Source organism: Amblyraja radiata, chromosome 19 (genome assembly GCF_010909765.2).
Source record: "Amblyraja radiata isolate CabotCenter1 chromosome 19, sAmbRad1.1.pri, whole genome shotgun sequence".
Taxonomy (NCBI): Eukaryota; Metazoa; Chordata; class Chondrichthyes; order Rajiformes; family Rajidae; genus Amblyraja; species Amblyraja radiata.
In genome coordinates this window covers 4169435-4194827 of record NC_045974.1, presented here as the reverse complement: position 1 = coordinate 4194827, position 25393 = coordinate 4169435, and the positions used below count along the sequence as shown (strand labels likewise).

The 25393-nt window shown below is 40.2% G+C and overlaps 1 protein-coding gene across 2 annotated transcripts in view; it reads left to right on the top strand.

The window, feature by feature from the left end:
- The window catches only part of pacsin2 (protein kinase C and casein kinase substrate in neurons 2), a 60428-nt gene extending 35547 nt beyond the window's left edge, over positions 1–24881 (top strand). Inside the window, exons 3-12 of one of the 2 annotated variants that reach the window (XM_033037492.1) lie at positions 5258–5379; positions 7767–7923; positions 9741–9976; positions 11331–11486; positions 12974–13146; positions 14046–14166; positions 16274–16401; positions 17749–17856; positions 20809–20993; positions 22396–24757. In XM_033037492.1, the coding sequence (XP_032893383.1) occupies positions 5326–5379; positions 7767–7923; positions 9741–9976; positions 11331–11486; positions 12974–13146; positions 14046–14166; positions 16274–16401; positions 17749–17856; positions 20809–20993; positions 22396–22508 (1431 nt within the window). In that variant the 5' untranslated portion in view covers positions 5258–5325 and the 3' untranslated portion in view covers positions 22509–24757. Of the gene's footprint in view, positions 1–5257; positions 5380–7766; positions 7924–9740; positions 9977–11330; positions 11487–12973; positions 13147–14045; positions 14167–16273; positions 16402–17748; positions 17857–20808; positions 20994–22395 lie in introns of both variants that reach the window. The other variant, XM_033037493.1, reaches the window with a different exon arrangement.
- The last annotated feature ends 512 nt before the right edge of the window (positions 24882–25393 follow it).

The following is a 25393-nucleotide window of genomic DNA, read 5'->3' as shown; positions in this document are numbered from 1 at the left end:
GGTTTATAGAGGGTGCAGATGAGATCTTAAGAAAGTAGTTTAGAGGGCAAAAAGTGGCTCTGGCCAACAGAATTGAACATGATTGCAAACCTTCAGAGAGTTTGGCTAGGGAAAGAGTCGGTCCCCTCGGAGAGCAAACGGGAAATGTCTACGTGCAGCCAGGAAATATTTGTGGTGTCGTGAATGAATACTTTGGTTCAGTATTCACCAGGTGGGGAGAAGGGATAGCTGGAGGAAATGTACACCGACTGTATGTTTAAGAAGGAACTGCAGGTGCAGGAAAATCGAAGGTACACAAAAAAGCTGGAGAAACTCAGCGGGTGCAGCAGCATCTATGGAGCAAAGGAAAAAGGTGATATTTCCTTTGCTCCATAGATGCTGCTGCACCCGCTGAGTTTCTCCAGCTTTTTTGTGTACACTGACAGTATATGCGTGTATCAGGAAAGAGGAAGTGTTAAAAATATTGAAGCCCAGGACCTGATGAAATCTATGCCCGGGTATTATGGGAAGTAAAAGGACGAGATTGCTGGGGCTCTGACTGAGATTTTTGTGCCATCTTTAGTTATGAGTCACGTACAAGAAGAGTGAAAAAAGCTAATGTCGTCCACGTATTCAAGCAAGGCAGTCAGGATACGACAGGAAACCACAAGCTAGTGAGCAATATCTCAGTAATAAAGTAATTATTGGAATAAATTCTTAGGGATAGGATTTACTATCACTTGAGAAACAGGCAGATTAGGGTGAGTCCGTTTGGTAATGTGCATGGAAAAATCTGGTTCACAAAAAACAATTTTTTTTTTAGAACGTTACTCACAAAATCAATGGCAATAGAAATTGTATACGAGGCTTTGGACAAGGTTCTGCATTGTAAAAGGCATCCTGAAAGGCAGGGCACATGGGATACAAGGTGTTTTGGCACACTGGAACCAAATCTGGCTTGGCGATAGGAGGCAGAGGATGGTGTTTGTGGCATGTCCTTGTGACTGCGAGTCTGTAACCGGTGGAGTACCACAGGTATTGCTGCTGGGACTTTAATTGATTGGCACATATATAAATGACTTGGATAAGAACATCTGTGGTCTAATAGGCACGGCTGCTGATGACACAAAGGGTGGTGGAGTTGTAAGTAATAAGCATGGTTGCGTAAGGATGGAGTGGAACATAGATCAGCTAGAAAATTGGGCAGAGCAGTGGGAGTTGGAAGTTAATCCATAAAAGTGTTAGATAATGAACTATGGGGATCTTACAGTAAATAGGGGCCATAGAAGTGTTAATATACAGAGGGAGACAAAAGTGCTGGAGAAACTCAGCAGGTGCGGCAGCATCTATGGAGCGAAGGAAATAGGCAACGTTTCGGCCCGAAACGTTGCCCATTTCCTTCGCTCCATAGATGCTGCCGCACCCGCTGAGTTTCTCCAGCACTTTTGTCTACCTTCGATTTTGCATCTGCAGTTCCTTCTTGAACAATATACAGAGGGATCTTGGGGTGTAAGTTCATAGCTTCCTGAAAATGGTGACACGAGTGGATGGGATAATAAAGGTGTTTAGCTTGTTGGTCTTCATTGGCAGAGATATTGAGTATAAGAGTTGGGATTCATGTTGTAGCTTCATTGGTTCGGCCACATTTTTGTGCATTTCTAGTCACTGCTTTGTGGAAAAGATGTGGTAGCACGAGAATTGATGCAGAAGAGATTCACCAGGATTTTACCTGGAGTGGAAGGCTTTAGCTGCAGGGTAAATTTAGGTCGAGCTTTTGTTGTTTACTTTCGACCTGCATGTCTCCCATTGTCCACAGGATAGTCTTTTCATCTTTAACCTTTGTACCACCATCTGCCTATCAAACACCCCCTTCACCTACATCCACCTATCACTTACTAGGGTTTGTCCTGCCCCTCCTCTCTTCTAGCTTTTTCTTCCCCTCCCCTATCACAATTAGACTGAGGAAATTCCCAACTCTAAATGTTACCTGTCTATGTTCCCCAGAGCCAGACTCCCTGAGTTACCCCAGCATTTTGTCTTTTTTGTAAACCAGCATCTGTAGTGCATTGTGTTTCCACTAGGTGGTTAGAAAACATAGAAAATATGTGCAGGAGGAGGCCATTCGGCCCTTCGGCCCTTCGAGCCAGTACTGCCATTCATTGTGATCATGGCTGATCGTCCCCAAACAATAACCCGTGCCTGCCTTCTCCCCATATCCCTTGATTCCACTAGCCCCTAGAGCTCTATCTAACTCTCTCTTAAATCCATCCAGTGACTTGGCCTCCACTGCCCTCTGTGACAGGGAATTCCACAAATTCACAACTCTCTGGGTGAAAAAGTTTTTTCTCACCTCAGTCTTAAATGACCTCCCCTTTATTCTATGACTGGCTCCTGGTTCTGGACTCGCCCAACATTGGGAACATTTTTCCTGCATCTAGCTTGTCCAGTCCTTTTATAATTTTATATGTTTCTATAAGAACCCCCTCATCCTTCTACCGGTTACTATCTACTTGTGAACTCCACAGATAAAGAAGCATGAGGTCTGATCTGTTTTCAACAATATTTTTTATAAATGTGATTTATTTTTAAATTCTAGCGTTTAGCATGCACTGTTCCCTCTCCTACCTTTGCCACAAGGGAATTATGATCAGATATTTATATTCCCTAAAGAGCGCATGAAATGTCTGGAATTTCATGGTTAAATATAATTTCCAGAGGTGGGCAGTATGGGGAAATCATTTTATTGATGGCATAATATGATTTGAGTTTGAGTGAATTTATTGAAACACTCAAAATATCTAGTAGGCAATAGTGTTTGGATTTTAATAATGTTGTGTGTACATTGCAGTGTTCATGAGCCAAATAGTTTCACAGATAAATTGCAGCAGTAACTGGCAAAACATGTGAGATGATACATTACTATTAAGTTAAAGGCCTGTGCATTCGTTTAGAAAACTAAAGGCTATTCACCGCTGAAACAGCTTTGTCATGTTGACAAATTAACCGCAGAGACTACAAAACCAGATATCAAAATATCTATATTTAGGCAATAATTGTATTATGAATGTATGGATTCTATCCCTGAAAGTGGCGACACAGCTTTATCCTGATCATAAGTTGTTGATTATGGTGCCGAAGAATGGATTGTGGTTTAAATTATCTGAATAAGTCAAGGAATATAAGAGTTGTATTATAGCTGTAATACAGGAAATTATAAATCATATCAAGATTTAGATTTCAGTTCCTGCCCTAACTTGGAGAAATTTTTTTTTTCCCGCATATTTGTCTGGAATCCAATGTGAGCAATACTTAGCTAGAATCAGTATTACTCATCATTTGTCCTGCCTGGCCTGATGTAGTATTACTAATGAGTTATATTGCTGATAGGGGGAAGGAGGTGATGCAAAATGAAGTGGAAACTAGCAATAACGAGTAACAAAGTAGACAAAAATGTTGGAGTTACTCAGCGGGTCAGTCAGCATCTCTGGAGAACGTGGATAAGGTGACGTTTTGGGTCGGGACCCTTCTGAGCAATTAAATTGAAAATTCAGTGACATATCTATGGCTGTTTGGCACAATAATCATGCTATAATAATGGAATAGCTACATAACATGACTGTGATTGATGAATGGAGATACTGAAGCATAGGTTACTTTTAAATGTTTACATTGCACAACTTGAGTCATAAATTGTGAGTAGGAAGGCTTCAGAGAGCAAATGCAGGCAATCTAGTTTGGTCAGCAGACAAGGTGGGGTCGGGCCTGCCTCTCTGCTATACAGGGGACGATCAGCCATGATCACAATGAATGGCGGTGCTGGCTCGAAGGGCCGAATGGCCTACTCCTGCACCTATTTTCCATGTTTCTATACTGCTCTATGACTTAAATTGAGAATCAACTTGCCTGTTGTTATCCTGGTCTGCAATTCTGGGCCTAGGTTTACTGAGATTACATGTCCTTTTTGCGATTGAAGTATTTTGCTGCTCGATACTTCAAATCATCTCGGCTTTCCCCAACAGTTTGATCTTTCACACCAAACTTGCCGGTGGGATTTGAGCTTCGTTACCACTCTTTGCAAAGGTACACCAGTGTCTCTGAGGATCCTCCAGTGCTTCTACTCAGCGGCTGTGGAAAGCATCCTGTCCAGAAACATCACAATTTGGTTTGGGAACTGCTCTGCCCAGGACAAGAAGGCTCTGCAGAGAGTAGTGAGTTCGGCCGAACGCACTATGGGAACTACACTCGCCCCCCCCTGCAGGAACTATACATCAGAAGGTGCAACTCCAGAGCCAACAAGATCATGGGAGACCCCTTCCACCCCATCAACGGACTGTTCCAGCTGCCACGGTCAGGCAAACGCTTCTGTTGCCATGCTGTGAGAACGGAGAGGATGAGAAGGAGTTTCTTCCCAGAGGCCATTAGGACTGTAATCTCCTATCTCACCAGGGATTAACTTTACTGTGCCATTCTACTGTTGTGTGGTGTCTTTTTAAAATTGCTGTTTTTTCTTCTTTTTTTTCTCCCACAAATATGTAATATGTGATTCTGTTCCGTTCTGTTTTGTAGTTTTTTTGCACAATCCGCAAGCGTTGCCACTTTTCATTTCACTGCACATCTCGTATGTGTATGTGACGAATAAACTTGACTTGACAGTAAAACTGATGTTGAGTTGAATTTAGTTTATTGTCATGTGTACCGAGGTACAGTGAAAGCTTTTGTTGCTTGCTAACCAGTCAGCGGAAAGACTATCGGTGATTACAACCGAGCCATCTACAGTGTTCAGATACATGATAAAGGGAATAATGTTCAGTACAAGATAAAGTCCAGTAAAGTCAAATCAAAGAGTCTCCAATGAGGTAGATAGTAGTTCAGGACTGCTTTCTAGTTGTTGGTAGGATGGTTCAGATGCCTGAAAACAGCTGGAAAGAAAATGTCTGGCAAATCCCTGACGAAAATATTCTAGCATTTGAGTTGCATGAGTTTAGTTTATTGTCACTTGTACCAACGTACAATGAAAAGCTTTTGTTGCATGCTAATTTTTACATGGCTTCATCGATATTTTAACGTTTTATGTGAGTTCTGATGTTATTTCCTGTATATTTAATATTTTACAATGAATTTTCTCACCTATTGAATGGCATGCAGAATTGCCCCAGTGTTCCATTTAAAAAATAAACCACAATGTCAAAACAGATTCTTTAATACAATTATGTTGAAAACTATAATTGTTGTTGCTTTGTGTAATTTCCATTAATATTTATTTTCACTTTACTTTCAGCACTTGGAAGATTTTGAACTGCCAGTTCTGATATATAGCTGATCTGTGAGAATATTCCAAACACGATCATGTCGTACGATGATTCAGTCATGATTGATGCCCCCAGTGACAGCTTCTGGGAGGTATGTTTGAACTGTTGCTTTGTATTTCATCCCATGTTTTGAATTTGCCTGATTCGGTTTGCTGAATTTGCACTTCAAATCAACATCGCTCACTAAACTGGAAGTGCTTGCTTATACACTCACCCCATGTTGCACAAGGATTTGCTCTCGACCACTATCTATGGAACTTGGTGATCGGTTTCCAGACCACTTGTGTCAAGCGGCTCTCTGTTTAGTTTAGAGATACAGCATTCAGGATTGAACCCGGGTCTCTGGCGCTGTAAGGCAGCAACTCTTCTGCTGCCCCAGCGTGGTGACCCTAGATAGAATCTACTTTTTTGCGCCATATTGTGTAACTTCTGATCCAGTATAGCATGCTATACATTTACACAGCTGCACCTTGTCTTTTCAGAACTAATCACAGCTAGTAATTAAAGTAGTTTTTGTTTATATGGATGGTTCCTCTTAACTATATGCTCTCTAACTATGGTTCACTACTCCCTAATGTGCTCCACCCGGTATTAATATAACCAGTCCACAGACCTAGTTAGGCAAACTTTAGTCTGCTGTCAGGTTGTTTCCAACCCTATCCATATACGATAATTTATTTTAAAAATATGATATTGTTCATGTATTTTGTAGGTTATTTTGTAAGGTAAGTGCTAGTAAGACCAATTTAGTATTTTTAGGTAGGGTCTCCTTGGTGGGCCGAATGGCCTGATTCTGTGTTGTATCTCTCTCATTTGCTCAAAGAAAATAAATTAGTTTTACAGATGGATGATCTTATGCCAGAACCAATGTTTTGAGATAATAACCAGTAAAAGATGGTTATCAGAAAATGTTGCAATCAACATAGAATCCTTAATGCTGCAACAAATCTTGATAGAGGATAAAGTGCTGATCGTTGAATTAATATTGGGCATTCTTGAAAACAGCTTGGGACAAAGAGGAATCGGACCTTTAATCAGCCTTTACTGGACTTTATCTTGCACTAAATGTTTTTCATGTCAGAGGTTATGGGGAGAAGGCAGGAGAATTGGGTTTAGAGGGAGAGATAGATCAGCCATGATTGAATGTAGACACAAAATGCTGGAGTAACTCAGCGGGCCACCTTCGATTTAAACCAGCATCTGCAGTTCTTTCCGGCATGGCCATGATTGAATGGCGGAGTAGACTTGATGGGCCGAATGGCCTAATTCTACTCCTATCCCTTTTGATCATGTGTGGTCCTCTTGCTGACTGGAAAGCACACAACAAAAAAGCTTTTCACTGTACCTCGGTGCACGTGACAATAGTAAACTACACTGAACTAGGAATAGTCAAAGGGGGGATACAGAAATAAAGTCACAGGCTGAATGTCACTTTAATAAGTCATTGATTCTAAGATCATCCAACTATAACCAGAGTTCAGCTCTTCTCGGTCCGACAGGTTTGGTTATTTCGAGCATCAGTTTTCCAGCAACTGGAAAATTCAGTGTTCTGCCTCTGACGTTTCTAGCAAGCTCCTTCCTTGATCATTTCTCTCTGTGATTGCTGTCATTGAGACCAGACAGATCCAAAAGCAGGGCCAAACTTGGACCACTCCACTCTGTTGTAGACCTTCCCATTGTTCTCCCCCTCCTGCTTCCCCCCCCCCCCCCCCCCCCACAGAATTTCCATACTTTTTTTAAATTTTAGTTTGCGAGTACCTGCAGATTATTTGAATTTTCAATTCCAAAGAGACGTTTACCTTGTAATAGACAAAAAAATGCTGGAGAAACTCAGCGGGTGAGGCAGCATCTATGGAGCGAAGGAAATAGGCGACGTTTTGGTCGAGACCCTTCTTCTGATACGCCACCCATTCATTCTCTCCGGAGGCGCTGCCTGTCCCGCTGAGTTACTCCAACATTTTGTGTCTATCTTCGGTTTAAACCAGCATCTGCAATTCCTTCCTACACAGTGCTAGAGGAACCTAGCGGGTTGGGCAGCATCTCTGGAGTGAATGGGCAAGCCCATTTCTGATTGGGGCCCTTCCTCAGAGTTGAGTCTGAAGAAGGGATCTGACCCGAAACGTCACCTGTCCATTTCCTCCAATGGAAGCTGCCTGACGCACTGTTCCTCCAGCGTCTGCAGTTCCTTGATGACAACTAAAATTTTGTGAAACCAAAATATTGTATATGCTGGAAACCAGAAGTAAAATGAGTGCAGAGAATATCTAGCGGGTCAGGCAACTATTATGGTGAGAGAAACTGTATTACTTCTGTCCGAGAGTGAAACAGCGCTTTCTCCAAATATGCTGCCTGACCTTCTGAGCAATCCCTCTGATTCTTTTAACCTTAAAGTGCTACATTTATTTAACTAGTAGTAATTTGCTCCCAAATATAATTTTTATTTAACAATATTGATGTAATTTTTCCCTTGGTGTGTAGGTTGGGAACTACAAGCGCTCCGTAAAGCGCATTGATGATGGCCACAGACTCTGTAGTGATCTAATGAATTGTGTCCATGAGCGAGCGCGTATAGAGAAGGGTTATGCACAACAACTTACAGAGTGGGCCAAGAGGTGGAAACAGCTGCTGGAGAAAGGTAAACAGATGTTCTGACCTCTCGTCGTTGCCATCGAGAGGTCTTGAAAAGGCTTTTTGTGAAAATAATCAATAAATCATTTTCATATTTCTTGGATGGAAAGACTTGTTTTTGAAGCTTATTTTTGCTGGTTTACATTGGTGTAAACTATGCTGAATTGTCTGCAACAATGCAGAAGGCCGGAGAATTTAAGGTCACAAGCGTTACAAGGTCACTCGGCTTGTACTCGCTAGAATTTAGAAGGGGGATCTTATAGAAACTTACAAAATTCTTAAGGGGTTGGACAGGCTAGATGCAGGAAGATTGTTCCCGATGTTGGGGAAGTCCAGAACAAGGGGTCACAGTTTAAGGATAAGGGGGAAATCATTTAGGACCGAGATGAGGAAAACATTTTTCACACAGTGGTGAATCTCTGGAATTCTTTGCCACAGAAGGTAGTTGAGGCCAGTTCATTGGCTATATTTAAGAGGGTGTTAGATGTGGCCCTTGTGGCTAAGGGGATCAGGGGGTATGGAGAGAAGGCAGGTACAGGATACTGAGTTGGATGATCAGCCATGATCATATTGAATGGCGGTGCAGGCTCGAAGGGCCGAATGGCCTACTCCTGCACCTATTTTCTATGTTTCTATGTTAGGAGTAGAATTAGGCCATTGGGCCCATCATGTCTACTCCGCCATTCAAATCATGACTGATCTATCTCCCTCCTAGCCCCCATTCTCCTGCCTTTTCCCCATAACGTCTGTCTCCTGTACTAATCAAAAATCTATCTGCCTTAAAAAATATCCACTGACTTGACCTCTACAGCCTTCTGTGGCGATTTGAATCGTGCTGATCTGTTAATCAGTGTGTAGTTGATGAAAAGAAAAAACTCCCATACGCATAATAACAAAAAATGTCCTGACGTTCAGAAAGAAAAACCTGTCATGTATTACCTTTCTAACCAGGTGATTCAGTGTGGATCACTTTTGTAAACAGTAGCTGCTTCAGGCGGCAATGGGGATGGATGCAATTATGCATCAAGGTGCACTGAACTCTGACTCACTGCAAGTGGTCCTGGTGACTTCAGTTCCTAGTAATACATGGAGGTTGTGTGGCGCTTGGGGAAAAATAGCACTCCGTTCTCTGAAGTCAGCTGCTTGCTTATTACAACACTTTTTGGCTGTGCTGGCTCCCAGCAGAGCAAGTCAATCAGTCCCATTCTCCCTTCAATTTCCCACTGGCCATGCAAATGTTCCCCTCCCGTGCCCTTTGAATCTTTGCCCACTTACCTACACAAGTGATCACAAATTATCTATGCCAGTGAAAATAAGGACTGCACAGTGGCGCAGCTGGTAGAGCTCCTGCCTCGCAGCGCCAGAGACCCGCGTTTGATCCTGACCTTGGGTACTGTCTATGCGGAGCTTGCATGTTCTCCCTGTGACAGCGTGGGTTTCCTCTGGGTGCTCTGGTTTCCTCCCACATTCCAAAGACGTGGGTGTGCAGGTCAATTGGCCTCTTGCATATAGATAAAGGATATGGTTATTTCAACCTTATGAATGAAAATGATTTATGTTACTATAGCCAGTATATATATAAAAAAGATATATCACTCTTTTAAACGCAGAATTGACCCTTTTCCAGATTGCATTTTAATATTTTCTGTTCAAACCCTTTTTTTACTTCCTGAATATTTTAAATAAGGACAATTCAAGTTTCAATGAAAATTGAAGGTAAGGTAAATGTTGATACCTGTTAATATTTTGGGAAATTACTTGGGATAATCAACATAATTTGTACAAGTGTTAGACCAGGTTAATCGGTTGATGCCATCTTCACAGGTCCACAGTACGGGACTTTGGAAAAAGCATGGATATCACTAATGACGGAGGCTGAGAAAGTCAGTGAGCTGCATCTGGAGGTCAAGAGTGCACTGATGAATGAAGATTTTGAAAAAATCAAGAACTGGCAGAAGGAGGCCTACCACAAGCAGATGATGGCAGGCTTCAAAGAAACTAAGGAGACCGATGATGGATTCCGTAAAGCACAGAAGCCATGGGCCAAAAAATTGAAAGAGGTAGGGAGAAACAAGTGATGTGTCAAAAATAAAAACTGATAAATGTTGATAGTGTACAAACCTTTCCAAATGTGTTCTGGACAATACAGTTGAAACTCATTTCCAGATTGAATTCAGTCCCTAACTTAGTTCTTATCAAAGGCTAAAAGTGGAGATAATGTTATTTTACATTGTGCAGAAACAAGCAACTGTAGATGCTGATTTACCAAGGAATGAACACAAAATGCTCAGTGTATCAGGCAGCATCCCTGGAGAACATGGATAGATGATATTTCAGGACCCGACCTTTGAAGGTCACCTACCTATGTTCTCTGGAGATGCTGCCTGACCCGCTGAGTTACTCCAGAACTTTGTTTAATAACTTTTTTTGTTTAATAACATATTCGGTTATAACGAGAAATTATTTCATCTCCAGATGAAACCTGTTTCTAGGAAAAAATTATTGGAAAATCGATAGGCCATTCTTTTGGGATTCACACGTGACGGGTATAAGATCAATGCAGAGCTGAATTTGCTTTACATCATGACTGCAAGGAAACACCATCATTCTCCCTGCTGCTTTGGTGATTGGTTTTGCCTGCCTTTGGATATGTTTGCCCTTTAACAGTGATGTCAATGGACTTGCGTCCACGCTTAGTTATAATGTGATGGCAGCCTATAAAGTAAAAGTAAACTTAAAAGGAGATATTACCCAAAACAAAAGAAGTATTCAAGCAAGATGAAATAGGAGAGGATGCTTGTGCGAAGTATCAACACCTGGGGGAATCTTATAGAAACTTACAAAATTCTTAAGGGGTTGGACAGGCTAGATGTAGGAAGATTGTTCCTGATGTTGGGGAAGTCCAGAACAAGGGGTCACAGTTTAAGGATAAAGGGGGAATCTTTTAGGACTGAGATGAGAAAAATATTTTTAACACAGAGAGTGGTGAATCTCTGGAATTCTCTGCCACAGAATGTAGTTGAGGCCAGTTCATTGGCTATATTTAAGAGGGAGTTAGATGTGGCTAAAGGGATCAGGGGGTATGGAGAGAAGGCAGGTACAGGATACTGAGTTGGATGATCAGCCATGATCATATTGAATGGCGGTGCAGGCTCGAAGGGCCGAATGGCCTACTCCTGCACCTATTTTCTATGTTTCTATCTGTTGGTCTGATGGACTGTTCCTCTGCTTCAAATGCCATGCAATTCTAGTTGTATTTTGTTGTTGTAAGTGGATGTATTAAATAATTATTGTGTACTGCCTGTCTTGATTTGGCAAGTGCTACAATTTATTATGAGAATCTTTGAAAAAGAGGTTTTGAAACAAAAGCTGTGTGATCAGCTGGACAACCTGTATATTATTTTCATTTATTAGGTGGAAGTTGCCAAGAAAGCCTATCATGCAGCTTGTAAAGAGGAGAAATTAGCAATATCCAGGGAATCAAACAACCGGTCAGAATCAAACACTAATCCAGAACAACTGAAGAAACTGCAGGATAAGGCTGAAAAATCTAAACAGGATGTTCAAAAGGTAAAACCATTTTACAACTTGAAGGAAAAAAAAAATTCTGATATTCAAGGTTCGGTCAAATGTTTATGAAACCAGGCATTGGCTTGAGTCTCCCAATACCTCTCTGCAGGGTGTACATATTGTGTAAACTAGCATTGACAGACTCCCAGTCAAGTCTGCATTCACAAGTTTCAATCTAATCAACTCTGCAAAATCTTCCTAAGTGACTTCTGACTACTGATGGCCAGTTTATAAAGTACATTCATTCATTATTCATCATCGTTGAAAACATTAGCGACACAGTGGTGCTGGTTTCCGACGGGAACAGTTATGGACACACCACCCATCTCTGTCCTCCAGTTCCTGCGGACTTCCGCCGCTGGAAGTATAGGATTTTGGTGTCTACTTCATCATCATGCCTTACAATGCTATGTATGATAGTGATCGCAACTTCTGCTGAAGTGTGGATGGCCGTTGACTCACTAGAAGCTCATCCACGCTTTATAAAGTACATACAAGAAAATAATTGGATTCAAGATTCAAGAGAGTTTATTGTCATGTGTCTCTGATAGGACAATGAAATTCTTGCTTTGCTTCAGCACAACAGAACATAGTAGGCATTGACTACAAAACAGATCAGTGTGTCCATATACCATTATATAAATATATACACACATGAATAAATAAACTGATTAAGTGCAAATAACAGATAATGGGCTATTAATGTTCAGAGTTTTGTCCGAGCCAAGTTTAATAGCCCGATGGCTGTGGGGAAGTAGCTATTCCTGAACCTGGACGTTGCAGTCTTCAGGCTCCTGTATCTTCTACCTGAAGGTAGCAGGGAGATGAGTGTGTGGCCAGGATGGTGTGGGTCCTTGATGATACTTTTTCACCCAGAGAGTTGTGAATTTATGGAATTCCCTGCCACAGAGGGCAGTGGAGGCCAAGTCACTGGATGGATTTAAGAGAGAGTTAGATAGAGCTCTAAGGGCTAGTGGAGTCAAGGGATATGGGGAGAAGGCAGGCACAGGTTATTGATAGGGGGTGATCAGCCATGATCACAATGAACGGCGGTGCTGGCTCGAAGGGCCAAATGGCCTCCTCCTGCACCTATTTTCTATGTTTCTATAAATGACTCATTGGTTTCACTGGTTCGGCAGGATGTTGCCACAGTCAACCTGCATTGGACAGTAAAGGAAATAATTTACACAAAGTTGGCTCGCATTAGTCTAGCTGTTGCAAATACGAATAGCTGCCACATTGATTGGAACGACTGCCAAAATGCGTTGTAAGATTGAATTATTTAATTTGGATAGTAAAATATACAATTCATTCTTTTACACTAAATTTTAAACGATATATATTTACAATTTTGTTTATTTCAATAGAAGTATGGAAATATCACCAGCTAGTAATTACCTTTAGAGTAATGCTTGTATATAAATTGTGCTGGTTAGATTATGAGGCTCAGCTGATGCAACTTTCTCAATCGGTTTCATCTGTTCCAGACAAAGGAAAAGTATGAGAAAAGTCTAGACGAATTAAATAAATGCACTCCGCAATATATGGAAAATATGGAGCAAATGTTTGAGCAATGTCAACATTTTGAAAACAAGCGGCTAGATTTTTTTCAAGAAGTCCTCTTGGAAGTTAAGCAACATCTTGACTTATCTGCCACCAGGTGAGGAATAAAATATTCTGATGACATTTCTTGTATGTTCCCACATCCTTTATAGTTTTTCTGCAGCTGGATTTTCTACATTCCCCTCCAGGCAGGTTCCTGCAATAAAATATAACCAAACAATATGCTGTGCACTGTTTCCAAATAAACCAACTTGATAGAGATGTCTAAATTGTGAAGGACTAGAACATGCTGATAGCAACAGGCTCTTTAAGCAATGAATGATCCAGCATAAAAGGATAAAGAGAAAACACTTAGGTCAAGATTCAAGATACATTTAATTGTCACATGTGCCAGATGGCACAGTGAAATGAAATTCCCATACAGCCATACAATAAAAATAAAGAACACACACTATAGAATTTGACATAAAACATCCCCACACAGCAGAATCAAAGTTTCCCACTGTGTGGGAAGGCACCAAAGTCAGTCTCTTCCTCCACTGTTCCTCGTGGTCAGGGCCGGTGTAATGTCATTTAAAATCTAACTGTAACACTTCAGAAGAGAGATTTTTCTTTCTTTAACTGTATTACTAAAACTGCTTGCTCTTTAAAAGTGTATTGCAATAATAAGTCTTAATCGCATATTTCTTATACTTTCTAACTCAAGAGATAGGTGTAATACATGTCTTAATTTTAATCAAAGTTGATATTCTCCTGTGGTTTGAATAGCTGCCACATCACGTGCCAATTCTTGAATAAAGTGTAAAAGTAATGACAAGATTGTTGAATGCTTTAGAGATGGTATTGCAAGCTGAACAGGAACAAGGGGTGAGAGAATAACTCACTAATGTAGTAGAGCATCATGTAAATGTGTGGCTAAAGAGATTTTAATTTCTGATGCTTGATATAAATTCTATAAATGACTATTCCTTTAACATGCCTCTTTTGCTTTCAAAGCTATAACGCAATATATCAAGAGTTGGAGCATGTTATTAAAACAGCAGATCCTCAGGAAGACCTTAAATGGTTCAGATGTACATATGGTCCAGGAATGCCTATGAACTGGCCCCAGTTTGAGGTATGAAGGCTGAGTTAAATCCAATGCCACAATTAGAAATTTGCGTCCTTCAATCCACGTCTTTGTTTTCCTCTAATAATAAGTTTGTAATTCAATGCAACAAAAATATTGACATTTTTGCTGCGCTTGAAGTTATTCACAAACGAGGATATAATAATACTGCTTACTCAAAGACTTTCTTAAACAACACGACTTTACCTCTAAACCTGTTTCATCTTATCTGCCGCTGAAACTTTGCCGACTCAGAGTATTATGGTGTTGTTCTAATTATAGCCATTCGCCCATAATGATTTTGTTTTCAATTTCTGTCTGTCTTTGGTTTCTCCATTTCCAGTAGTCTGCAGTTTCTTATGTTTCTCCACACTGCGGATATAGTCTGTTCATTATAATCTGTAGATAATTGACATGACAGAGTGATTATGTTATTGATCTAGTAACCAGTGGCCTAGAATTTCAATTCTGAGGCACAAGTTCATATCAAATTATCACGGCTGAGGATCTTAAATTCGAGTAATAAACCAAATCAGATGTTTTTTTAAATTTAGTTATCTGGACGACACAATCTCCCACCCTGCCACTTGCATAGATGCTCTACTCTACTCTTGATTCTCCTTTCTCCGCCGCATCTGCTCCCAAGGTGAGGCTTTCTATACGAAGACAACCTAGATATCCTCATTCTTCAATGTACGTGGTTTTCCACGGCTGTCATAGATGGATCCCTCACCCTCGTCTCTTCTGTGACCCACAGTTCTGCTCTCGCTCCCTCTCCCTCTCCCCCCCCAGATGCAACTAGGACAGAGTTCCCCTGGTCCTCGCCTTTCACCCCACCAGCCTGCGCGTTCAACACGTCATCCTCCAACATTTCCGTCACTTCCAACGTGATCCCACCACTAATCGCATCATCCCATCCGTTTCCGCCATCCACGGAGACTGCTTCCTCTGCAACTCCTTGTTTCACTCATCCCTTCCCATCTAAATGTGTAATGGCAATTTTATTTTTAATGTCAGCAAATGTATAATTGGATATCTTATGATTGTTAATTTTCAAGAGTTAGACCACCGTCATTAAAACTGAATTTGTTTTAACATGCTATACATTTTTGATATGACGGGGTCTGTAAAGTATGGGATAAGGGGGTCTGATCCAAGATAAACATTTCAATTCGATTTTGAAACGTACAGAGGGTTACATACTCATTTATTTGAGATGATTATTTAACCTTAAAATAAATGTTACACCTAGCTGGCATACATTAAGTTGGAAATTATAAATGCATTTCAAGAATTATGCAACAACAGATAGTGCTACATTTTGTAACCCTTTCCTCCAATTTTTTTCTGGCTATCGTTCATCAGGATGAGGTTAGTATTACTTCTGCTTAATTTTTTTTTAATGAAAATGAAAACATTTCTATAATGGCTCAAATAACTCTCTTTAATTTGTATTCTCTTGACAAGGCAAAGCAGCTTGTAAAAACCTTTCCCCATGTAGGTTCTGATGGCTGAAAGTGCATGCTTCCAATGGGAGCATTCTTGTCAATGTCTGGTTTCACTGCTGAGTAATAGATAAACAAGACCAGAACTAAAAAGTGTCCATTTAAAACACATGAACTCGTACCTATGGCTTTTCTTTTCTCTTACCATCGCCTGTTACCTGAAATGCAGTCACAATGTTAATAATTAGTTGAGCTGCAAAGTTTGCGTAAATAGCAAATGAACGAAAAGATAATTTTGTAGCTGATGAGTGGTTAGTCCTCACCAGAATACCAGGAGAAGAACTGGTTTCATTCAAGAAATAATAGACATCTCGATCAATCAAGAAATGACACACTTCATGATCTTGATGAATGGTGCAGGTGCCTTGATTTAAATCTCATCTAAAAGATTAAATCCTGTAACTTAATACTCTCTTTTAGTACTCAATTAAAACTTAAACGATTATGGAGCAAGAATCTACAAATCTTTGCTCAAGAGTTGACAGTGCCACCGTTGAGTCTAGCTGACGCACAACTGCTTTATTCCACTTGTAACTGCTGTAGCACCATTTTAATACAATTTAGCTAAATGGGCCTCAATTTAGTTTTGTTTAAATTCAATCTTATAACAGGAATGGAGTGTGGACCTCAATCGCACACTGAGCAGGAGGGAAAAACCTAAAAAGACTGCCGATGGTGTGATCTTGACAAGTGTCAGTCAGACAGGCGAACAGGTACCTCAGCCTCCAAAATCCAGCAGGTAAGAGACAAGTTATTGTATATGACTGTCAGTTTCCTGCAGGAAGAGTATTAACACAATATTCATTGGCAATATCAGAGTAGTTTGATAACTCTATTCCGACTACAAGATACGTTGGTACAGGAGAACTGAGTGCACTTGTACCTGAGGGGGGGATCTTATAGAAACTTACAAAATTCTTAAGGGGTTGTACAGGCTAGATGCAGGAAGATTGTTCCCGATGTTGGGGAAGTCCAGAACAAGGGGTCACAGTTTAAGGATAAGAGGGAAATCTTTTAGGACCGAGATGAGAATTTTTTTTTTCACACAGAGAGTGGTGAATCTGTGGAATTCTCTGCCACAGAAGGTAGTTGAGGCCAGTTCATTGGCTATATTTAAGAGGGAGTTAGATGTGGCCCTTGTGGCTAAAGGGATCAGGGGGTATGGAGAGAAGGCAGGTACAGGATACTGAGTTGGATGATCAGCCATGATCATATTGAATGGCAGTGCAGGCTCGAAGGGCCGAATGGCCTACTCCTGCACCTATTTTCTATGTTTCTATGAAACCCAGTAAAAGCAAGTACAATAAGTAGGAAGACAAATATATTGTTGGACCGTTGTTACAAAGGGGACCGGGTAAAAATGGTTAAATTAGAAGGGAAGATTGGGCGGTATGGGCCTCTGCTGCTTGGAAGTCATGGTGGCACAGCGGTAGAGTTGCTGCCTTGCAGCGAATGCAGCGCCGGAGACCCGGGTTAGATCATGATTATGGGTGATGTCTCTATGGAGTCTGTACGTTTTCCCCATGACCTGCGTGGGTTTTCTCCGAGATCTTTGGTTTCCTCCCACATTCCAAAGACATACATATTTGTAGGTTAATTGGCTTGGTAAATGTAAAAATTGTCCCTAGTGGGTGTTAATGAGTGAGGATCACTGGTCGGCACGGACCCGGTGGGCCGAAGGGACTGTTTCCGTGCTGTATCTCTAAACTAAACTAAACTAAAGGTAGAAGACTAAGCGGTAAAGCTACAGTGCCCTCCATAATGTTTGGGACAAAGACCTATCATATATTTATTTGTCTCTGTACTCCACAATTTCCACATAGTGAAACCAAAATGTATAAAAATGTCCTTTAATAAAATCTGACAATGTGCACTTTAACCACATGTGGAGTACAGAGGCAAATAAATAAATGATGGGTCTTTGTCCCAAACATTATTAAGGGCACTGTATTTGTATTTAACAAGTGTGGCTGATGAAGCTGTTGAACGGTATAACCAACCTTGTTTCTGGCAGCTGATGCAAGAGTACTATTTGAATTTAATTGTGAAAGAAGCCTGCTCTTAATGATGTTATTTCAAATGACAGTCTTAGTGTGCGGAGCACTACTAACTCGATACGTTCCAGTTGTAACCCATTTGAGGAGGAGGAGGATGGAAAGTCTGTGGATGACAAGGAGAACACAATACCAAAAAAGTTGGTGAAATATTGTTTTTGATGAACTTCACAGTTACATTCTGCTGCTTAGTGTTTCCTCATTCTTGGATCAACACATTATTTGGACTGATTAATACATGGATTTGTGCAGTGTGGTTGTGTACTTCAATGAATTACAAATATATTGTTTCTTCCTCTCCTTTAAACAGTTTTACTTGCAGCATTATCTTTATACTTGCCTCTTCAAATGTCGTTCTACCTTTGTCACCTTAATGTTGCCTATTTGGATATTTGCTTCTCCTATTTCTGTGTAACCTGTGACGTTCGTGAACTCAAACATTTACGTGTGTTTGCATTAAGTTGCAGTGCCCTCCATAATGTTTTGGACAAATACCTACCATTTATTTATTTGCCTCTGTACTCCACAATTTGAGATTTGTAATTGGAAAAAAATCACATGTGGTTAAAGTGCACATTGTCAGATTTTAATAATTTCTTTACATTCTATATCAATTTTTATACATTTCAGTTTCACCATGTAGAAATTACACATAGTTCCCTCATTTCAGGGCACCATAATGTTTGGGACACAGCAATGTTATGCAATGACTGCTTGAAGTCTGCGATTCATGGACATCACCAGCTGCTGGGTGTCTTCCTTGGTGTTTCCAAGAATATAAAGAAGGATAGTAAAAGCTTCTATAGGTGTGTTAAGAGAAAAAGATTACTAAAGACAAATGTGGGGTCTTGTAGGCAGAAACTGGTGAAATTATTATGGGGAACAAGGAAATGCAGAAGAGTTGAACAGGTACTTTGTTTGCGTCTTACTTAGTGAAGACAGAACCAATCTCCCAGATGTATAGAGGACAGAGGATCTAGGGGGACAGAGGAACTGAAAGTAATTTGCATTAGGTGAGAAATAGTATTGGGTAGACTGATGGGACTGAAGGCTGATAAATCCTCAGGGCCTGGTGGTCTGCATCCCAGGGTACTCAAGGAGGTGGCTCTAGAAATCGTGGATGCATTGGTGATCATTTTCCAATGTTCTATAGATTCAGGATCAGTTCCTGTGGATTGTCGGGTAGCTAATGTTATCCCACTTTGAAAGGAAGGAGCGAGATCGAAAACGGGGAATTACAGACCAGTTAGCCTGACATCGGTGGTGGGAAGATGCTGGGGTCAATTATCAAAGAAGCAATAACGGCTCATTTGGATAGCAGTAAAAGGATTGGTCTAAGTCAGCATGGATTTATGAAGGGGAAATCCTGCTTGACTAATCTTCTGGATTTTTTTGAGGATGTGACAAGTAAAATGGATGGAGAGCCAGTGGATGTAGTGTATCTGGACTTTCAGAAAGCCTTTGATAAGGTCCCACACAGGAGATTAGTGGGCAAAATTAGAGCACATGGTATTGGGGCTAGGGTATTGACATAGATAGAGAATTGGTTGGCAGACAGGAAACAAAGAGTAGGAATAAACGGGTCCCTGTCAGAATGGCAGGCAGTGGAGAGTGGAGTGTTGCCGCAAGACTCGGTGCTGGGACCGCAGCTACTTACAATATACATTAATGATTTAGATGATGGGATTCAAAGTAACACTGGCAAATTTGCAGGTGACACAAAGCAGGGTGGCTGCGTGAACTGCGAAGAGGATGCTAGGAGGTTGTAAGGTGACATGGCAGATGCAGTATAATGTAGATAAATGTGAGGTTGTCCACTTTGGCGGCAAGAACAAGCAGGCAGATTATTATCTCAATGGTGTCAGATTAGGAAAAAGGGAAATGCAACAAGGCCTGGGGCACCAGTCACTGAAAGTAAACATGCAGGTACAGCAGGCAGTGAAGAAAGCTAATGGCATGTTGGCCTTCATAACAAGAGGATTTGAGTAAATTAGTAAAGAGGTCCTTCTGCAGTTGTACAGAACCCCTGGTGAGACCACATCTGGAGAATTGTGTGCAGTTTTGGTCTCCTAATTTGAGGAAGGACATCCTTGCTATTGAGGCAGTGCAGCGTAGGTTCACGAGGTTAATCCCTGGGATGGCGGGACTGTCATATGAGGAAAGAGTGGGCTTGTCTTCACGTTAATTTAGAAGGATGAGGGGGATCTTATAGAAACGGTAGGAACTCATCACCCGAGTTGGAAATATTATTAATGTGATTGTAATCCTTATTTTTATTCTTGTTTTCCATACCCTTTTCGGTAAAGGTTAACATTCCATTAAGGCTTTTTCTATTTTTTGTAGCTGGACATTGAATGTGAATAAGCTGTTTAGTTTCTGTTCATAATAATAAAACCTCACCCTGTCTCCAGTCGATACCCACACTGGCACAGTTCCATCAGCAGCTCACAGGATTATGAATGCAGCACAATCTTCACGTGTTCAGGGCATGCACATTGCTCCCACTCCACCAGTTTAAATCACGATCAAGCAGCTGTGTGTTGAACAAAATCCAACTTTATTCTTTCTCTCTGTATAGCTCAGTTGATTTAATTTTTAAATTAATTTTGAACTACAATGGAAAAAATGGGTTTAGTAGTATAATTGAACATGGGGAAATTATCTCTCTGCTTTTGATCAGTAAATAGATCAACCATTATCATGATAAATGCAATACATCTGTGCTGTCATTGAATAATCAAAATATTCTATCGTATTTTATAAGCATTTCATTTTCCTTTTCTAATGTTGATCCTGAGCAAGTCGAGTGGAAGATCAGACCTTGGACCCTCCCGATGTTCACCACTTTCATTGCCAAGTTCACCTCGTACCAAAACCAGTCTGCTTTTCTCATGACAAGGGTTAGAAATCGAGTAATGATCCTGGACTCTTTCACTGCCAGATACATTGCTCGTCTTCTGACAACATGTTCAGCTTGATTTGTATATGAATGAACAGTTTGCCTTAATACGGAGTCAGTCTGAATTACTCTGAGAAGTGATGTTTAATAGTCCTTGCAACTTGTGGTAATTCTCCATTTTCTTTTCTGACAGTGATGAAAAGAACCCAAATTACACCACGGAGTGGTCAGATGATGAAAGCAATAATCCTTTCAACAGCAATGAAGCAAATGGTGATAATCCGTTTGAAGAGAATCATTCAGCAGTGTTGGAAGTGAAAGTGCGTGCATTGTACGACTATGAGGGGCAGGAACGCGACGAGCTGAGTTTCAAAGCAGGTGATTGTCTCCACACTTCTAAATTAAATCAGGATTTTATTTCTAAAACTTAAAATTGATGGATGGTAATTATTAGAGTAGGCTATAGTTTTCATATTGTTTGTGGGGAGGGAGAAACAGCCCGGGAAGAGAGACTGCAAAAGTAGTTGCTTACTTTTGAGCAACTGTGATATTTGGTTGGAACCGGAGGCCTTCCAGGTGATTCACCGGCTAGCTTCCAGCATCTGTTTTTAACCAGAATGCTGCCTGGATCAGAAGGTTGCAGCTACAGGGAGAGGTTGGATAGACTAGGACTGCCTTCCCTGGAACATTGGAGGATGAGGAGAGAATTGATAGAAATATATACAATTATATCAGGCATAAATAGGGTAGGCAGAACTGTTTTCCCATGATCCAACAGTAGAGGGCATAGCCATAAGGTGAGAAGGGGAAAGTGTCATGGACTTGTGCAGGGAACTTTTTTTAAAATAATACAAGAGGTGGGGGCCTGGAACGCATTGCCTGGTGCGGTTGTGGAGGGAGATGTGGCAGTTTCTTTTAAGAGGCTTTTAGATGGATATGCAGGGAATAGAGGGATATGGTAGTTGTGTAGGTAGTTGAGATCAGTTTAACTTGCCATTTGTTCGACATAAACATTGTGGACCAAAGGGCTGATCCTGTGCCACATTGTTCTATATGTTTCCACCAAGGGGAGGTTGTTGCCAATACAGATACTAAACAGGTTCTTCTTCTTATCGAGTCCACACACAAGATTAGAAGTTATTCAGCCTGAGCTGAACACACATCTCAGCATCTGCATACAATGGTGTCTTAGCGCTTCTTGGCAACTTGAATTTCACTACGCCAATTGGTGTATGTGACAATAAATGAACCTTTGTGCGTGGTGGTGGAAAGAGTAGTGAAAACTGGGCCATGACGTGAACGCTCTTTCCTTGACCCCACTAAATAGGTGAAGAAATAGAAAATAATTCCAGTAAAATTACTTTTTTAAGGTTGAAGGAAATATGCCTTGTGTTCCCTGAGGTTGATAATATGGAAACACTGTTATTGATATACAATAATGACATGACTGAGGGGAAAGTCAATTCAATAAATTGTTGATAGCGTGAATCTTGTATATGGAGGAAAATTGTAATAGATTTTGAGGATAAAAACCAATAGAATTTCATTTTTAATATTTAATTTAATATTTACAAGTTGGCATGGGAAAACAACTGAAGATATTCAAGAATTTGTGCTATATTATTTGTGACAAATTACTCAATTTTAGCATTGAGATTACTTTATGGTGTAAGTATGAACTCTGCAAGAGAAACCAGTGTAGTGCTGGGAAATGTATCTTTCCTTCCACCGTGAGCTGTGCATTGTATTATCGTGGCTCTCAATGGTCTTTACGTCACAGGTGATGAACTGACGAAGGTGGAAGATGAAGATGAACAGGGCTGGTGCAAGGGACGACTAGAGGGTGGTCAAGTTGGCCTGTACCCTGCCAATTACGTCGAAGTCATCCAGTGATGCAGAACATTCCACCACAGATGCCATGATCCTTTCACATCTAAAAACACAGTTACATCAACTTTAAATAAAATATATAGTGGAGTAGAGAATGTACAAATTCATTATATTAAGCATTATTGCTTTGGAAACTGCTTGGCTTTGAGAAGAAATCAAGTTTTTATCAGTGAACAAATGCGCATTTTAGCAAGCTCTTGTCTCATCTTCCGAAGTACAACTGAAGCTTCATGGTAACTGACATTGGTTTTAAATGTTAACTCTTAGTCTATGACAATTTTAGTTTTCAAAGACACTGATTGTAAAAAAAAATGATTTTAATGACTTGCCTTGTTTGACTGCTGAATATGAATTTTAAATGTCCGTCTTTGCTTCATTGCATCCTTAAGTAATTCCCCTCAATTTTCAGTCTTTTGTTTCTGTTTTCTACTTTATTTTTAAAATTAAGGCTTCCACTATTTTCTTCTTGGTTATCTGATTATTTAATTTAGTTGTAGTTCCTCCTTTGTAGAAAGAACACTTATATGCTGGAGGTACAGTTGATAAAGTGACCTTAAGCTCCATTTTAATGTCCTCCCTATAGCGTAGAAATATTTAATCATTTATACTTCTGTGCAAAACCATGTGCTTTAGTGTGCTTCCTGCACCATGTATTTTAGCACGTCAGTGAAACACTGGGATGTGTTTTAATTAAGTACTACTGCACTTGTGGCCTGTTACTTCATGGGTGATGTATCATAATTGATATGGATCAATAGAAAATATATTGTTAAACTTAAAGCAGTCCGCATTGTGAAAATTGTGGGTTGCAATGTGGACTCGAGGCAGGGCTCCATGACTTTTTGTATGATATAATGTTCATTTGCTCCTAACCAAAGGATTTGGAAGAGGAGCAGCCTGTTTAATGGTGGATGTAGAGAATGTGTGCGATGCTTCATTTATTTTCACTGGTACTACACTGTTCCGCAGATCTCTCAGATAATTGGGGAGTTTTGAAAATCTGCGTTAAGGTGCAGGCCTTGGAATTCTCCTCTAAAGCAAAGACTGCAGGATCCTTGTAATAGTAAATGTTCAACATGAACAAATGTGGGAATTATGATGAATGTTTTTGAAATTTTGTTCTGTGAATCCTTCCAACTAGTCTTCACTGCTAGAATTAAATAGAAATTGTATGTAATAATAACAAATGTAGACATGATTTTTGAATGTGATTCTGGGCAATCCCAAAGGAATATTAAAGCTCTACTATTGTAGGTAAGTAGCTGTATTGGGATAGTTCATCAAACTAAATAGTTTGTAGTTTAAAAATTGAGTTTCCTTAGTATGCATTTGACTGATGATATGAAATGAATGCCTCGTAATTTAATGACCAAGTGTGCCTTAGAAAACTTTTCTCACAAAGTTTTCTGTCAAATCTTTTGTCAGTGGGTTTATTTAGTATCGTTATACACTGGTTCGAGGGTGATACTTTTGAAATTAAACCAGTCTTCAATATTTTGAATTTCCGACGTGAGATTACTTTTACAAAACTAATTATTTTGATAACTTGTGTAGCTTTTGACTTGCTAAAGTTTAGTATCACTTCCTGATGTTCATAGTATTGGCAAATCACTATTTAAGTTTGTAATCGGACCATTAATTACATGAAAATCTTGTGAAGGAAACTATTTTTAAGCTTTGATACTTCAGCAGGTCTATTTAAAGAAATCTATAGCAGGAACATACTTTGCACAGGACTACTCTGGAAAACAGCGAAGACACGGAGATGATGATAGAGCCATCTGATCATATGAACACATGGACTATGTGTAGGTCTAGCCCACATGGCCCTTCTGATAGCAATCTCAGCTCTGAAATTCAGACACCCCATGGTACCTTTTTGATTATCAAGGATCTGTCCACTTCTGCCTTAAAAATGACCAAAGCCTCTGTTCTACCACCCTCAAAGAGTCGCCACAATGAGGGGGGAAAAAACCTCAATCTTAGACCTGCAAGCCTTTATGTTTAACCTGTTCAATGCCATCCCCAAGTATACTCTGGTCATGATCAATAGTGAAAAAAAACTTGGCAGAGAACAGGTTAAACTCTGACCACCTAGTTCTATGTTTCCCCACAAGGGGAAATATCCTCTCTGCATCCATCCATTGGGGACATCTCAGGTTCTTGTAACGTCTTTCTGGAAGAAAATACTATTTAAGATAATTGTATTATTTTTTCCCTGCCAGATGTTAGCAAATTTGGGTAGAGTAATTCAACATGTAGCTCTGTATGTTAGAGTTCTGATTTTTTCCATGCTGTTAAAACAATGGACAAAGCACATTACAAACTTTCAATTGCTCTACTTTGTATTAAACAGACAATTTACAAAAGACAAAAGTGTACCTGGACTGCATTTACATTCTTACGTCCCACAACAGATGCATAAGTTGGTCAAATCTGTCATTGAATTTGATTTCTTAATCGCTTTGTGTTGCTGCTAATCTAAACAGTGGAATTTATTGATATTAATTGCAGAGCCTTTCTTGTATATATTGACAGAAAAGTCAATTATACAGATACTTTAATCTTGCATCTATTAGTTTAAAGACACCAAACATGTTCTCTCTTGTGAGGCGAATGGGTATTACATTGATTTCATAGAAACATAGAAAATAGGTGCAGGAGTAGGCCATTCGGCCCTTCGAGCCTGCACCGCCATTCAATATGATCATGGCTGATCATCCAACTCAGTATCCTGTACCTGCCTTCTCTCCATACCCCCTGATCCCTTTAGCCATAAGGGCCACTTCTAACTCCCTCTTAAATATAGCCAAAGAACTGGCCTCAACTACCTTCTGTGGCAGAGAATTCCAGAGATTCACCACTCTCTGTATGAAAAATGTTTTCCT